Below are 16,837 nucleotides of genomic sequence, written 5' to 3'. Positions count from 1 at the left end.
TACAGGCAAGACAGACCATACCTATTGAAACATCGTTGACTGAAACATCCTTTAGAAATGCAGCCGAATTTTACAAAAAAGTGTGTAAGGATGTTGATATTAAGTCAATTATCTTTACTATTGCTGTTGATGCAACACCAGTTCTGCCATTAATAAGAGCTAAAGGTAACAAACTCTTAGGTTTCGCAACGAACAAGGACATTATTGTTCAATCAGCAGAAGATGTTATACAAGTGTTTAAAGATGATTCCTTACCTAGAGCACAACAAACTTATGTTTTCGTATTAGTGCCTTTACGTTCTGACATTCCATACTGTATATTAGCTGCGCCCCCAGTGGTAAAAGGTGAAAATCAAGGCACAGCTTTAAATTGGTTGATCAAATCCAAGGAATGGGGACAACAATACAATTTCAATATTTATGGTTTAGGAGCAGATGGTGATTCCAAAATAAGGTCATTCTACATACACAGATATCTTAAAAATCATGGTTGTAATGACTTCACAATTGACCGACAGGACTTTACATTTGCCTTACCCCAGAATCAGTTGGATAGTATAGATTGTCCTTTTCCAGATCCTAGACATCTTCTTAAGAAATGGAGAAATCAGTTATTGAATATTCGTCGACTTTTGATCATGGGTGATCATCTCGTCCAGCTAGAACATTTAATGGAACTTGCTGACATAGAAGAGTTAAAACATACTTTAGGTCTATGGAAAACAGATATACGTGTGAACGACAAACAGAATGTCAATGCTGCAATAAGACTTTTCAATCCAAATGTTCAATCTCATTTGAAAGAATATGGAGGTGACAAATATGCTGGAACAATAGTGTATCTTCATTTAGGTCAAATTTTAAATGAGATCTACTTTAATAAGGAACTTTCTATTCGCAAAAGAATAAAGTTTTCCTGGACACTTGTACAATTCTGTCGACTTTGGAAAACGTGCATTGTTCTTTCAAAATATAAAACAGACAAGACTTTTATAAGTGATCAAACATACAATGATGTAATTATAGCCGGTCATTCATTTATCTTAATGATAAAACTGCATTTTCTTCATCATAAAAACCAACCATTTGAGCCATGGACGTGGGGCTCAAATTCTTGTGAGGATATTTTTTCTAAAAGTAGATGTTTTATTAGAACAAAAAACAATTTTTGTTATGCAGAATTTCTAGACATTTGTAGACGTATTCAGAAAGTTACAGAAACAGAGTGTGATTTTAACAAACCGTCTAAAAAACAAGTATTTTTAACAAATCTCACAACGGACATAAATATTCTTATAGAGGAAGAAATGAGACAGGGTGATATTTATGCCAAAGAACTCCTTGAAAAAACTGAAATGCATACCTTATTACAAAAAGCAGGTATAATTGATGAAAACAACAAAATTGATATCAGCACATGGAGTAATAAACAACAAATATATCACAATGATATTGATGAATTAGAAGATCTTACTCAAGATGAGTTATCAAGTTTAAATGATGAAGAAATACTTTTTACAGTGGTTGCAAATGATGTAGAATTATTGCATAGTGCAGATCTTCTGGACATGGCTTGTGATGACATCATGGATCACGATAAAGACGAAGAATTGAATCTAAATGATGAACAGTCGAGTAATTCTGAAATGCATGCACCCTTAGCTGATGGACCAGTAGCTTTGTCTACATCTCTGACAGAAACCAGCCAGACAACTGGGCAAAATGAGCAGTTGGTACAAGAAAAGGAAACTAGAAAGAATACACATATCTTTTACAAAGGAAACTGGTATCATATAAGTCAATTTGTGTCCTGGGAACAGGGTAAATTTTACATGCCAAAACAGTCACGTTTGAATAGGTTTTATTCAAATTATGCCATATTTGATAAATTTTTACCACCTGAGAGTCTTTTAAATCAAGATAAACATTTGACCAGAGGAGATTTTATAGCTACTTGGAATAATGGATTTTTTTGCTTTGGAAAATTAATGAGAATAGTTAAGCAATCTGTTAAAGGAAAATGTGCACATCCTCAATTTATATGGAAAAAAAGCAATGAAGGTGCTGCCACAACAGATTTTGCCATTCAAATTCTCAGTTCAACTAACAAACAGCAAGAAACAGTACCAGACAGTCTTATCATAACAAAAACATTTAAATGGGTTTCATCAGCTGAATTCGTCTTAAAACTCATTCTACAACCTAAAGATGGATACTTCATAATGGACAGCTCATGTAGACAACAACTAATTGATGGTATGTATATGCTTTATCTCCTTATTTTACTCTGAAATAATCCAAATTTAATAATACACAAAAAACAACTAAAATATAATTACCTGAAAATCTCCATATTTCCTTTTGGGAGTTGTTACAAATCATTAGTACATCTCAGGACTATTTTACCATAGATTTACATACCGCATTTATGTAGATTCCAAACAAACAAAAATCCGAATACCGATATGATGCAAATTAAGAAACCTTGTTAAATCATGTACATACCAGAGTACATGTATACAAATCAAACAAAACACATTTTATTATTTCCTTCTTACATGTATAATGATGGTCATAACTAATACTTTAAATGTGTATTTAATTCAATCATGTGAATTATAGATCTTAATTGGGTCAATTTAACCAGATCTTTATTTATAAATTTAGCTATTACATACCTACAAGAGAATGACAAAAACGAAGAAAAAAGGCAAAGGGAAGACAAAAAAAGGAAGTTTGATGAGAAAAAATCTGGACCTCCAGAAAAAATGACTGGTAAGTTTCACATTAATTTTAAATAACAGTAACACAGATTTAAAAAAAAAAGGCAAATGCGTTGTTTTTAATTTTCTGTGTTAAATTTTGTTTTGTTTTATTAAAATAGAAAATTCTTATTTCTTTTAAAAAAGAATGTGCTGAAAATTTCTTTATAATTTATGGCAAGTATGGAATTATCAAGACAATGTGTAGTTGAAATCTTTACTTTGCAAGTATGTAATTATCAAGAAAATTGCTTATACTCATGTAACCCTTACTTTGTTTTTTCAACTTTTGCAGTACAGATACTGAAATCACTTTTGAAAGAAAATGGTGTGAGGTTTACCAGCAAAGACAAGAAAGCCGATCTTGTGAAGTTGGTCAAGGAGAAGATAAGCTCATCAAACCAATCAAGAGGTAAATTTTTTACTGTTTTTTATTTAATTATTTTCTTTCATAGACAAATGAATCTTCTGTGGCATTCAAAATGCTTAGATGTGGTCTTGAAGTAGCATGCAAACCTTTTGGGTGAACATGCATGTTAAAATCTCACTCCGCTGTCAGTTGATTTTAGTCTAAAGCATGTGCAATACTCATTTCTTCAAAAGAAACATATAATTTCCTGCTGGACCTTAAACATTGATCAATCCATTCATATGTATACGATTGCTTTCATTTACATATTTGTCAATATACATATTTATTAAGTTCTAGTCCTGAAATCTGAAAAATCGCTATCCTTTGCTCGATATTTAAAAACCAAACATCCATCCAAAAGGATAGTAGTGTTTCCGATCAAATATTCAAAATATGAAAACATAGATTAAATCAACAGGCATGAATTAATGGCTGCATAAACTTATTCACTCATGTTGTAAATAATGCATACATTTGTATCTCTTTATTCAGATTTAAGTTTTTGATAACAAACTTTATTTTTTTCATAGAAATACCCTCCCAATGTGAAAGTGAAATGAAGCAGAGACACAAAAAGAGAGACATAGGGGAATCAGCTCAACATGTGAAAAAGAAGAAAATAAAGACAATTATGATTAAAAGAACAATATTCTTCACTTTTTACAGCATACCATTTGACTCCAGCAAGCACTATCTTTATACAATCTATCTTCATTTTCTTGAAATATTGTTGATATTATTTGGTGTTCATTTTCACATTCACTATATGTTAACTGTTTTTTATATACTTCTGAGTATTTTATGGGAATATATTTTAAGAAACCACCTGTTATGGTTAGCACGTCCACAAGCTGAATGTTATAACATAGTTTAAAAACACTTACAAATATGTTTTTTATATCTTCTTATGTTGACATTAAAAAAAAGTTATGTAATTATTTTTTTGTTGTGCTTTAAATGTACCACGAATGTGGCAGAAAGAGGTAATTTTATATCTTTCTTGAATAACTATTTCTAAATAATAATACAATCACTAATCTTTCAATAATCAATCACTAATCAATCACTAATCCATCAGTAATCATTCTTAAATCGATCAGTAATCTAATCGATCACTAATCGATCAAACTCCCGAGAGAGTTTGATCGATTACTGATCGATGACTTCAAGTCATCAATCGATTACTGATCAAATATGATCGATTAGTGTTCGATTACCGATCTGATCGATTAGTTAAGTCTGGATATTGGCAGAATAAGCTAGACAAGAGACAAAAAGTCTAAGGTATTTGTGATTTCAATGTTTTTTTAAAATTTATATATGTTTAAAAGTTATTTTTGTCTTTTAAATTTTTGTTTCATTCGCAGACTAGTGTGTTAAGATTTTTTAGGAAATTATATGTTTGCTTAGCATGCTCGAATTAATAAAAAGCTTATGTGTAGCATTTTTAAGTTAAATATTACCGATCCGCTTTTAGTTTTGTATAAAAAAGTCAATTGGATCATTTTAATGTCGGATTCTGTTATGATCTCACAAAATGTTGTTATGGGCAACAAAATTGTTATTCGTACTTTATATTTTCATATTTACCTGACTGTAATTTCATTAAACTCATCATAGATACCAGTTCTAAATTTTGTATATACGCCAGAGGCGCGTTTCTTCTACAAAAGACTCATTCGTGACGCTCGAATCCAAAAAAGGTAATAAGGTCAAACAAAGTACGAAGTTAAAGATCATTGAGGAACAAAATTCCTAAAAGTTTTCCAAATACAGCTAAGGTAATCTATGCCTGAGGTAGAAAAGCCTTAGTATTTCAAAAACTCAAAATTTTGTACACAGATAATCTATAAATATAACCATATCAATGATAAACCGCATTATATTGAATCGTATACTAGTTATAAACGTCATAATAAAGAATAATACTTCGCATTCATCAACAAACTGATTTCAATTTTTGTTGTTGATTTTTTTGTAAGGATTATCACATTATATTATTGTATGTGTGTAATGTACCACATCTATATGTAAAGCTATATTTATACATCAATGGCTGTATATTTTATATATTTCATTGCCTTTTATTTAATTAAATACTTGAACGTTGCGCATTAGATCTGCCAAAAGCCCTGTTTCCCTTTATCCCACCTGCTTACATATATATCTTGGTCATTTGTGTAATTGGGGTTTTCGTTAACGTATACCCACACATCATATCATTCATAATTATGAAAATCATAATACAGATATTAATTACCCAATTTAATTGAAGCGTGAATAATTTGTAGTTGAATAGTCAAAGTGAGGAGATTTTGTAATGTACTTGGAGTAAAAAAAAAAGACAGGCGAAAGAAATCAAACAAACATTCAAACTCATTAGTCGAAAATGAACTGACACCGCCATGGCTAAAAAATAAAAAAAAAGATGAAAAGAGACAACAAACAGTATGCTAAACAGAGCATAGACAATTAAAGACTGAGCAACACGAACCTCACCAAAACCTGGGGGTTTAAGATTTTGCAGTAATATCAAAACCATTGACTATTCCCGATTGCTCAACGGAAAAATCGACTTCATTGTCTTGTTAAAAAGAACATTTTCTACCAAAATGGGTAACGATAATACAAAGTCCATGTTTAAGGTAATAAAACATCTTATTTTGTGAAGAACCACTTTGATTCCCACAACACTTATACCGAATATGATTTAATCAAAATGATGGCCTTTCTACGTCTGTGTCGTATTAGTCTTTCAGTAAGGTACTCAAGACGCATCTTACTGGGTGTTTATGATTTTATATTTATTTGAAACAAAAATGAGATTTGAATATCAGTAAAATATTGTCGCTTTAATTTATGAAATGATATGAGCTTCATTTGCTTAACTTTTCTTTACAGACGAAGTTAAACGAAAGTGGGATCAACCTGAATGTATAACATATAATAGTTACGCCTGCACTAAGTACAAGGACATACCTGTCAACGGCTGCTAGTCGTCGTTTCGTTCCCAAAACGTTTTGATCATCGTTGGACGCAAAACTAAAAACAAATCTGAACAAACCTTAATGTTCAGTTAGATTTATGGGCGTAGCTTTCACAAAGAGTTAAGATTACTTTTTGTCTAATGTCCAAGTGCACGAAATGTGTAAAATCGCAATCAATCCAAACAATGTTTCATAACGCTATATATATAACTAAAATATATGTATTTATTAACACGCCAGATGTTTCTCCCTATAGTATATGTTTTAATGAGCAATGTACTCAGTTAAACCATATCATAAACCAGATTTAATCCTACATATGGAAATGTCAGTGTCAATACATGACTATATTTATATGCCAGTTGTTTTTCATTTACATGATGTGTTTGAGCTTTTGATTTTACCATTTGATAAGGGACTTTCACATTCCATTTAAAATTTACCTTGAAGCTATTTTTGTTATTTTCCGTTTCAGTAACACTTTTGCTTCTTAAAATACTAATATCCATTCATATTCCAGTATTGAAGAATTTTTGAAAGAAAAAAAGCCAAAATACAATAATACAATTGTATGGTCATTTTCATAAATTTCGTGTTTGAATTATTCTAAAAAAAATAAGAATTATTTGATTCCAAACGTTAGCCGTTTTTGGCACAACTTTTTGAAATTTGGGGTAATCAATGCTCATCAACTTTGTATTTGTTTTGCTTTTTTTTTCACTATGTTGATCTGAGCGTCACTAACGAGTCTTATGTATACGAAACGCGCGTCTGGCGTATTAAATTACAAGCCTGGTACCTTTGATAACTAATATTCAAAGTTCATGTGATCTGAAGATATACTAATTCATACCTTGTCTTTGATGCAACATATATCCAAAAGAAATGATTAAACTACCAACTGGAATGTGATGACCAAGTTTGGCAGAAAATACAGAGCTCCATAAAATTTACTACGTAGATGAATTTCGGGATAAAATAATCGAGCGTTCCGGAAATTTTCCAAATACGAGATTGCAGTATAAATATTTCAGCAAACAGTCGGTTTTCCTATTGGTACTATTTTAAATATGCACCCTACAAGACGATGTGTTTTGAGTCCATTGAAACAAAAATGAGATTTGAACATAGGTCAACTACTTTTGCGTTAGTTTATGCAAATTAAGGAGATTCGTTCTGTCGATTTTTTACACTGACGAAGTCAAATGATTGTCGTTTCTTCAACAAACTTATTTTTCAAAGATGATTCTATATATATTGAAGACCATATGGTATTGAAATAATCGTTACATTGGCGAAATTAAAAACAAATATAAACAAAGATAAAAGCTTTAATGTTCAGTTATGTTTTATTGGCGTAACATTCCCATGAGTTTTTTTTCTAAAATTTCACAGTATAGGGAATGTGAATTATGTGTACTGTTCTGTCAAATCGCAATCATTGTGTGTGTAGAATGTTGTATTATAAGCCTTTATTTTCAAATAATAGTTATCAAAGGTACCAGGATTATAATTTAGTACGCTTGACGAGCGTTTGATCTACATAAGAAACATCAGTGACGATCATATCAAAATAGTTATAAACCAAAAAAATACAAAGTTGAAGAGCATTGAGGATTCAAAATCCCAAAAAGTTGTGCCAAATACGGCACAAATAAAATAGTATGTACTGCAACCAACGATTCAAACAACAGGGTTTCATAAAGCTACATATATCTAAAATACATTTATTTATTAACACTCAAGATGTTTTTCCCCTTACAATTTTGTTTATGATAAATGTATTCAGTTACAACATATTAGTATTAAACAATCTTGTTCATACAACAGCTGAAGATTGCACTGAATTTTCATGAACCTTGATTAAAAACTGCAGGAGGTTTTGATTACACCATGTAAATACCACTTTGTTCCGCCGAACGACCAACATCGTTGTAATATACATATAAAAATAAATAGATTAAAGATTGCCAATGATACAATGAGATTTAAATGAAATATATGTAAACAATTATAGGTAACCACACAGCTTCAACAATAAGAAAAACAAAACATACAATAGTCGGTTACTAATGGCACCGGTATTATGAAAAGCAAATATGACAAACATATAACAACGACATCTGCTGAACTTTGGGCTCCATCCTTGGGACATGCACATTAAGAATGTAGTGAGGTTTTGACATGTTTAAAGGTACCACCCCTCGATTTCGTCCAACACGCCCAAACATTTATCTCAGTAAAGAAGCGCAGGCTTCTGAGCTCGTTACATCCACTTTGACTAACAATCCTCAATTAGGGGTATCTGTAGTAGAAGTAACAATATTTAAACGGTGTACAAAAACATCTCGTAATGAGAGGTGAATCATTGCTTGACTTACATACACGTATATGTTTTGACTTGAACATTGTTTATTTTAGAACACCTGTTAGAATTCTGCCATTTAGATTCTGCTATTAAGTTGCACCTTGAGCATCGAACATGACATAGCAGTTAACAAAAAGTAATAATATAAAAGGGTGCTAATAATATGTAAAAATAATCATTAAAATATAAATATGGTTTTTTTTCCTCTAAAACAAGATTATTAGATTTTCTCATCAATTCAAAAATAATTTCAAATAATTGTCCTTTATTGATATACCAGTACATGAGGACCAGTCGTCAAAAGGTCAACAATAGTCAACGGGTGCTTTGACATTAGACGGACTTTATTGTGCAAGAAAAAAAACAATAAAAATATGATCTGTTTGGATACCATTTCGATGTCATGTTTCCATGTTTTTTTAACCTTAACTTCCTCTTGAGTCTACATAATGTTGTAATACGTTCTCAGTGTAGTAATGAACTTTGCGGCTGAGGACTGCCAACATGTATAATAACTAGATGACAACAAGCATATTCCTTATATTATTGGTAAAGTAATCCGTTATGGAATAACAAATGATATCGGATATGTTCCTTACGTCGTAACTACAATCCCCTTCCCTTTCATGAATGTGACCTACCGAATTAGACTATTTACCGGATTGGTTATCACATAAGAAACACGATGGGTGCCACATGTGGAGCAGGATCTGCTTACCCTTCCGGGGCACCTGAAATCACCCCTAGTTTTTGGTGGGGTTCATGTTGTTTATTCTTTAGTTTTCTATGTTGTGTCATATGAACTATTGTTTGTCTTTTTTTTAGCCATGGCGTTGTCAGTTTATTTTCAATTTATGAGTTTGACTGTAACTTTGGTATCATTCGTCCATCTTTTATCACAGTTTTTCCGGCCTTTTATTTCTAGTCGTTAAAAAAACAACAAAAAGCCTATAGACAGCCCTTCCGCCTTTTTAAATGTTTGAAGTCCATCTTAGTTGGAAGTGGATTGTTTTTTTAAATATGAATTTACATACAAAAAAAATTCAAATACACAAATTAATCAAATATTTCTAGTCTAAATAGAATGTGATGCATAAATTTTTTTTTCTAAAGTCAGGCATCTTAACTTTACTCGACCTAAGAATTTGAGTGTTTTAGTAGTACACAAATGTCCTCTAAATATCTGCAGTTATGAATGAAGTTTTATAAAAATATAACAAAAATACCGAACTCCAAAGAAAATTAAAAAAGTAAATAAAGGCAGTAATATACAACTGTTTAACTATAGGAGGTAAACAAAGGAGACACAAAAACACTGCAATGCAACAGAGACAAATATGTATAATTGAGAATGGATTGAGGAATATGTCAAAGAGACAAAAACTGACCACAGAGCAGTCAACAACATATTTCCGTTTTTAATTTTCCTTGGGCGTGCAGCATTTTGGTTATTTTATATTTTGTACAGCTAAATAAAACCAACAGTAGTATACACACTCAAAATGTCTGACTTTTTTCCAAAAATAAATATTTGACTTCTTCACGTTCTATTCAAAGCAGAAATATTTGATAAATTTGATGATTTGAATCTTTTAGTATGAAATTCATATTTAAAAACAAGAATGTGTCCCCAGTACATGGATGCCCAAATCGTCTTCATTTTCTATGTTCAGTGGAACGTGAAATTAGGGTAAAATCTCTAATTTGACATTACAATCGGAAAGATCATAACACAGGGAACATGTGTACTAAGTTTCAAGTTGATTGGACTTCAACTTCATCAAAAACTACCTTGACCAAAAACTTTAACCTGAAGCATGACCAAATGATGATTGGACAGACAAAAGGACTAACGAACAGACCCACAATCCAGAAAATATAATGCCCCTCTACTATCGTAGTTGGGGCATCAAAAGGGATTAAATAATTCTGGTATCCAATTAGTTTCTTTTTAGATCCAGTTACTTTTTGTTTACTTTAAAAACACATAAATAGTATAAAAAATCTTTGGAACACCTTAGTCTTCATCACTATTAGTTATTTTCAACACAATGATCTATATAAAACATATTGGGGGAATCAATTTGTTTTGATGGGAAGTACTTTTAAATGTCAGAACTGAAAAAAAGGAATGTGTTACATTTAATAATGAGATCTTTGCTTTTTAGAGGATCAAAGATATCACCTTGACATTAAAATGTTCCTAGTTCAAGTGTGTATGTTCTTTTTATATGTATTGATGATAACTTAGTGCATTTGATTTGTGGTATCCATTGTTCATACGCTAATGAATAGAATGGTTTCATTTTGACATTAGAAAACACAGAAAACTAAAGAATGAGCAACATAGACATATACCTATATCTTTCTTTCTGTAGACATTGACCAGCCATCTTCCAAAAAACTATTATTCACATGTAGTAACCAGAATGGTGGACCACTTAAACAGATAATTATTTTTTTCTAGCATTTTTAAGATAAATAGGGATGAAACCTAAGAATCAACTAAGGGGACTTTTAATGGCTATTATTGAAGACTGCAATATTGACTTCCAGATAAAGTTCTTTTGTTTTATGTCTAGTTTCTATAGAAAGATACATACCCAAAGTCTACTTTCATTCCTAGACATGAACTAATAATTTAAGATGAGTCTATAATAAAAATCTATCAGGCATACAAACATGTTTACAAGGAAGAACCAGTGAGTGATGCCTGTCTGCTAACTCTACTATGCATATGACCAAACAAACATGAAAACTTAACCAAAAAAATCATGCAAATTTCAAGCAATCCTGAAATTTTCCAGGTTAAGTATCATGGCTCACACTGGACTAAAACAAATTATTTACATATCAAGTTTTGAATATCTACTTAAAATTTTCTGTAAAACTAATCCTTCTTAAGACTTTCTAGACATTCAACCTAAAATATAAGGACAACTTATGTCTATCAGAAATATCAGAACCTACAACCAAAGATAAGGGTATCAAGAATGGAAATAGTAAAAGGCCAAGTCACAGAAGTTAAAAAAACATATTTAATACTTACTTTACAAATATAGAACAGTTCGTATTCTGCATATAATAACAGTTTTGTACTGTGTACAAACAACATAAAGCATGAAGATAAGAATATTAGATTTGTTAAATTTTCTTCAAAAGTTTTAAATTTTCAGAAGCTTTATAAAGTTATGTATGAAACAAACTAAAGACTACATTTTCACAAATATATGTAATATATAACAAACTTTCACTTAATGTGATGTCTAACATATCTGCCAACATTTCAAAATTAACCTTTGGGGATTTTGAGCACAATAGGACCTATTGCATCTGTCAGCATATCAAAATAGTTGTTTATCTAATACCATAACTTTTGAATTTTTGACTTGTTTTTATTATTGCAATTATTGCAACTGAACAGGTTTCACAAAAATAAAAACTCACGTTTTCATTCTGATAGCACTATTTGTATGCAACATTTCCCAATATAGCAATTATTCATCTTGCACTTTTATCTATTGTACAACAATTAAATTAATAACAGGTGTCTTCAACTTTATTTTAAAATTTACAATATACTCTGGTGTTGATAGAAAAAAAAGTATTTATAAATGAAATTTTCAACATTTTTGTATGCCTATTTTATTTTCCAGATCAAATAATGGAGGATTTCAAGAATGATGTAACACCTCTTAAGGTGGAAATGCCCTTTAATTCAGTGCAGTTCCAAAGTCTTTGTGCAGATTATTCATGATAATGGAAAGTTGCATGCAAAACTTATTGAAATAAATAACTGTTTCTATATAGTAATCACATTATTTACACACATTTACAATAACAATATTTACATCTTCTACAAAAAAATTGTAACAATTTTGGTGACATGATTTCCTATTTGTTTTTAAGTCTAATGACAATGTTGATCATTATTTCGGTCAAATTGCCACTTGTAACATCTCATATCAAATCACAGTGATTGAACAACTTTCAGATATTTTAGTCTTAGTTAGTTGCACTCTCCTGCTCCACAAGTTGCCCCTTTTTGAATTGTTCCAGTATTGGTTGTATGGATGGATCTCGGCCACGGAATTTCCTGAAAACGTCCCTTCCTGCCACACTCCCTCCAAGTGATAAAAATGTTTCTCTAAATCTGAAAGAAAATGCAAAGTATCATAAAAATTCTTGAAAATTCTCACTTGTCAATATTGAAACGAAGCCAAATCAGAAAGACTTCTTTAAACTGATTCTAATCATAATAACAAGGTGATTGTGCCACAACATATACCCCTGCTGGCAGAAATACACTTTATAACTGTTAATGCCAAAACGATATTTCAATTTGGTGAAAATCAAACAAACAAACAAAATCTAATTTCAAAATAACTAAGGGAGATAATTCCCAAAGGTTAATGCCAAAATTTAACTTGTCCTGTATTTTATGATTTTCTTACCTATTGTTCAAATTTCAAAAGATTTGTTCAAGCAATCTTATAATCGTTTTTATATTGAAAAATTTAATTCTTAATGGTAACTAGTGTGCATCACTTTAAAATGCTATATATTAAAACCATCACAATTTAACTAGACCTGTTTTTTTTTTTTTTTTATTTATAATTTATGACATTGTGTTCAAATGACAAAAAAAATCAGTAAAACCCTTCTTAAATTATCATCTGAAAACCAAACTTGTCACAACCAAACAAACGATTAGTGTCTGTCCATTCATTAGTTTGGTTGTCACAAGATTGGTTTTCAGATGATAATTTAAGTCTGCTTTACTTTATTTTTGTGATTTGAACAGACACAAATAGACATGTGAATCACAATATATCACCCTTCATTAGAGACAAGGGTATAACAAATACCTGCCATGTGTTTTCTAGTTGAGATAAACCTAAGGTTATGTCTTCAGAAAACTTTTGTGAACAAAAAAGGATCATCAGTCCTTATATTTACCTTTTGCCAACTAAACCTAATTTTACATCATCTTCAAATCCAACTTCATTGAATGCTTCAAATATATCAGCTGCCAGCATCTAAAATAAATAGTGTAAGAAGTTGAGACTAATTCTGTCTTGAAAAGGGGGAGGGCTCCTGATTCCAAAATCCCGGGCTTAAAAACTCGAATTCCATAGGTCCCAAATTTAAATAAATTTAAATCCTAACAACCCAAAATTCAATAAAAAGAAATACTGAGCTTAAAAACACCTGACCCCTGAGTCCCCATAAAGGTCCTATCCCCCCTCTTGAAATATGTCTTTGTAACACAAAGAAATTCTCATAATATATAGCTTTATAATATTGCAGTAGTGATAAAAGGTTTAAATTGAAGGAATTACTGAAAATTTATATCATTTTTACTGACAACAAAGTTTTAACTCCAAACAGTAATTTCATCAAAACTCATGTTCTTCAATATAATGAACTCATACTGTATATGAGTATTGAGTGTTTAATTTTATGTCATCTTACCTCACCCCAGACTGTGGAATAATACTGTGCTGGAAGTTGTTCATCAAACAAAAATGTGTAAGAGTTTGGCTGGAAATCATCTCCTTCTAATGGGGTAGGCATGTAATTATTCCAACATTTATCAAAAATATTATACCAATGGGTCATCCATCTGCAAAATAAAAAAGTCAGGAATATGACAGTTGTTATCCATCCATTTGATGTGTTATTTTACTTTTTCAAATATAACTTTAAATTTGAAATTGACAAGAAATGTATAATAAAAACTAACCCAACTTCATAGAGGGTTAGCCATGCATGGCTACGGTTCAGTTTTTTCTTAACTGATATTTCAGTGTGAACTAACTTACATCAAACCTCAAAGTAAGTGTCCTTGTATTTTCATTATAGATGTAATTAGAGAAGTATTGTAAAATTGTGTCTTTCTAAAATACTATAAATTCAGAAATTATTGCGTGCATTTATTATTGCGATTTTGTCATTTTAGACTTAAGGTGGTACCTAACACTACAGGGAGATAACTCTTTAAAAATCAGCTTAACGTTTTAATGACGTTGTGTTGTTAAGGGAATATTAAGCTTCTCAATGATCAAAATTATAGTTTGTCAAACTGCTATATAACCAGTGTATTTTTTATGATAAAATGGTTGGTTCAATTTTTTTGAAATTTTTCTATTTTTGTCAAATGGTCAAAGTAAATACTTTCTCAAAATTTTATGAAAATTAAACGAGCCAAATTAATTTTAGTGATGGTTTTGGGTACCACCTTAAATGGGATTTTAATTTTTGTGATTTTGAGAAAAATCCTGTTGAATTCATATAAAATATTTCAAAATGCGAGTTTAAATTTCTGCATTTACAACTCAGTCGCATTTTTCGCAATAATAAAAACCATTGCATTAATTTCTGAATTTACAGTAAACAGGTCAGAATATAAAAAAAACCAAACAAATAAGTTTTCAATATTTTCCATTTGCACAACGAATAAGTCATCTGGGATTCATAAGGGAATAACCTTGGTATTATTTCAAAATGAATTTACAGTACATTTCTTCATAAATGAATTTTAAAAAAATAGCGTTAATCATGTTAAATACTGATTATGTGCTACTTGTCAATCTTGTTTATTTCTTATATTAGATTGTCTGAATAAATAAGGAACTTTGCCTATATTTAAATATTGAATTCCATATGTTGGTCAAATAAGTGATGTTAAACACCTGCCAAATGCCTACAGCAGGGGCATAAAAAAAAAAATTGAAATAGTCAAGTTTTTTTTCCTGAAATAGATTTTCAATATTTTCTGTTTGCACAACAAATAAGACATCTGGGAGAGTCCCCATCGGATAATTCTTGTATTATTTCTGTATGAATTTTACAATGTATTTCTTTTCAGAAATGAGAAGAAAAAAAATCGTTGTGTTAATCATGTTAAATACTGATTACGTGCCACTAGTCATTTCTTATCTTAGATTGACCGAATAAACAAAGAACTTTGCCTATATTAAATTATTGAATTTAATATGTTGGTCAAGTATGTGATGTCAAACACCTGCCAAATGCCAAGTCAGTGTTATTAATGGATACACAGTGCACAAATAAAATGCAAAATTAAGATTCTTTCTGTATGAATTACTCAAACTGTTAGATTCTTTGACTTAGATAAAGGTGTCAATTCACTTTTATCAGTGAAATTTTGATAATTGTGTAATATTTTTTGGGTTATTCTAATTTGAGGTGATTTTAAATGCATTTATTCTTCAGAATTGTTATAAATGTGTATAAACAAGAATGTATCCTCAGTACACGAATGCCCCACTTGCAATATCATTTTCTATGGTCAGTGGACCGTGAAATAGGGGTAAAATCTCTAATTTGGCATTAAAATTAGAAAGATCATATCATAGGGAACATGTGTAATTAGTTTGAAGTCGATTATACTTCAACTTCATCAAAAACTACCTTGACCAAAAACTTTAACCTGAAGTGGGACAGATGGACGAACGAACAGACGGATGAACGAACGGACAGACGGACGGACGCACAGACCAGAAAAATAATGCCCCTCTACTATCGTAGGTGGGGCATAAAAATAAAAATAGACTCTTCATGGTTCCCTCTGTTATTTAGGTTTGATACATGTGATTTCTACAAATCCATGTTCCATTTGATTTTTTTAACACTACATCAATGAAAGGACTGAAATTCTTTTATTTTGATACCTAAATAATATGTACAAAACAAACATTTACAATTAAAACTGTTGAGAATTAAACTAGAGGCACCAAGGAGCCTGTGTCACTCACATGATATTTGTATTTACAATTGATGCATGAAATAATGCAATTGTTATACATCATGTACATTTGTACTTTTGCTCTAGTTTCAGAGATACAATTCAAAAACTGCATTTCCCCCCTATGTTCTAATCTTAGCCATTTCAGCCATGTTGGTTGTCAGACAGGGTCATCAGACACATTTTAAAATAACTAAATACCCTATGCTTATTTGTAGCCATTTTTTGGTTAAATTTGTCTCAGTTGTTTCAGGAGATGACTTTTGTAAAAGATTACAAAAATTTACTATAAAGGACAATAACTTGAGATATATTTGCATAGGTTTCAATTTGGAAACAATTCAAATAAAATCAACTTTTTTAATTAAGTACAGGTAAAACTATCAATATATAAACAAGATGTGATATGATTGCCAAGGAGACAACTATCCACCAAAGTTCAAATGAAGCTTCTGTAAGGATTTTAAAGCAACTGTATGGCCTTTAATATGTCAATAATTCATAATCTATTTTTGATTAAACATATTAATGTCAACT

The 16,837-nt window shown here is 30.7% G+C and overlaps 1 protein-coding gene across 2 annotated transcripts in view; it reads right to left on the bottom strand.

The window, feature by feature from the left end:
* Positions 1-11,553: 11,553 nt before the first annotated feature.
* LOC134725822 (uncharacterized) overlaps positions 11,554-16,837 on the bottom strand; it is a 72,729-nt gene continuing 67,445 nt past the window's right edge. For both annotated transcript variants that reach the window (XM_063590014.1, XM_063590013.1), the window contains 3 exons: positions 14,005-14,155; positions 13,489-13,568; positions 11,554-12,682 (listed from right to left, as the gene is read on the bottom strand). In XM_063590014.1, coding sequence (XP_063446084.1) covers positions 12,535-12,682; positions 13,489-13,568; positions 14,005-14,155 — 379 coding nt within the window. In that variant the 3' untranslated portion in view covers positions 11,554-12,534. The remainder of the gene's footprint in view (positions 12,683-13,488; positions 13,569-14,004; positions 14,156-16,837) is intronic.

The sequence above is a fragment of the Mytilus trossulus genome, chromosome 7 (assembly GCF_036588685.1).
Source record: "Mytilus trossulus isolate FHL-02 chromosome 7, PNRI_Mtr1.1.1.hap1, whole genome shotgun sequence".
Taxonomy (NCBI): Eukaryota; Metazoa; Mollusca; class Bivalvia; order Mytilida; family Mytilidae; genus Mytilus; species Mytilus trossulus.
Note: the sequence above shows the minus strand (reverse complement) of the source record. Positions and strands in the feature narration are given on the sequence as shown.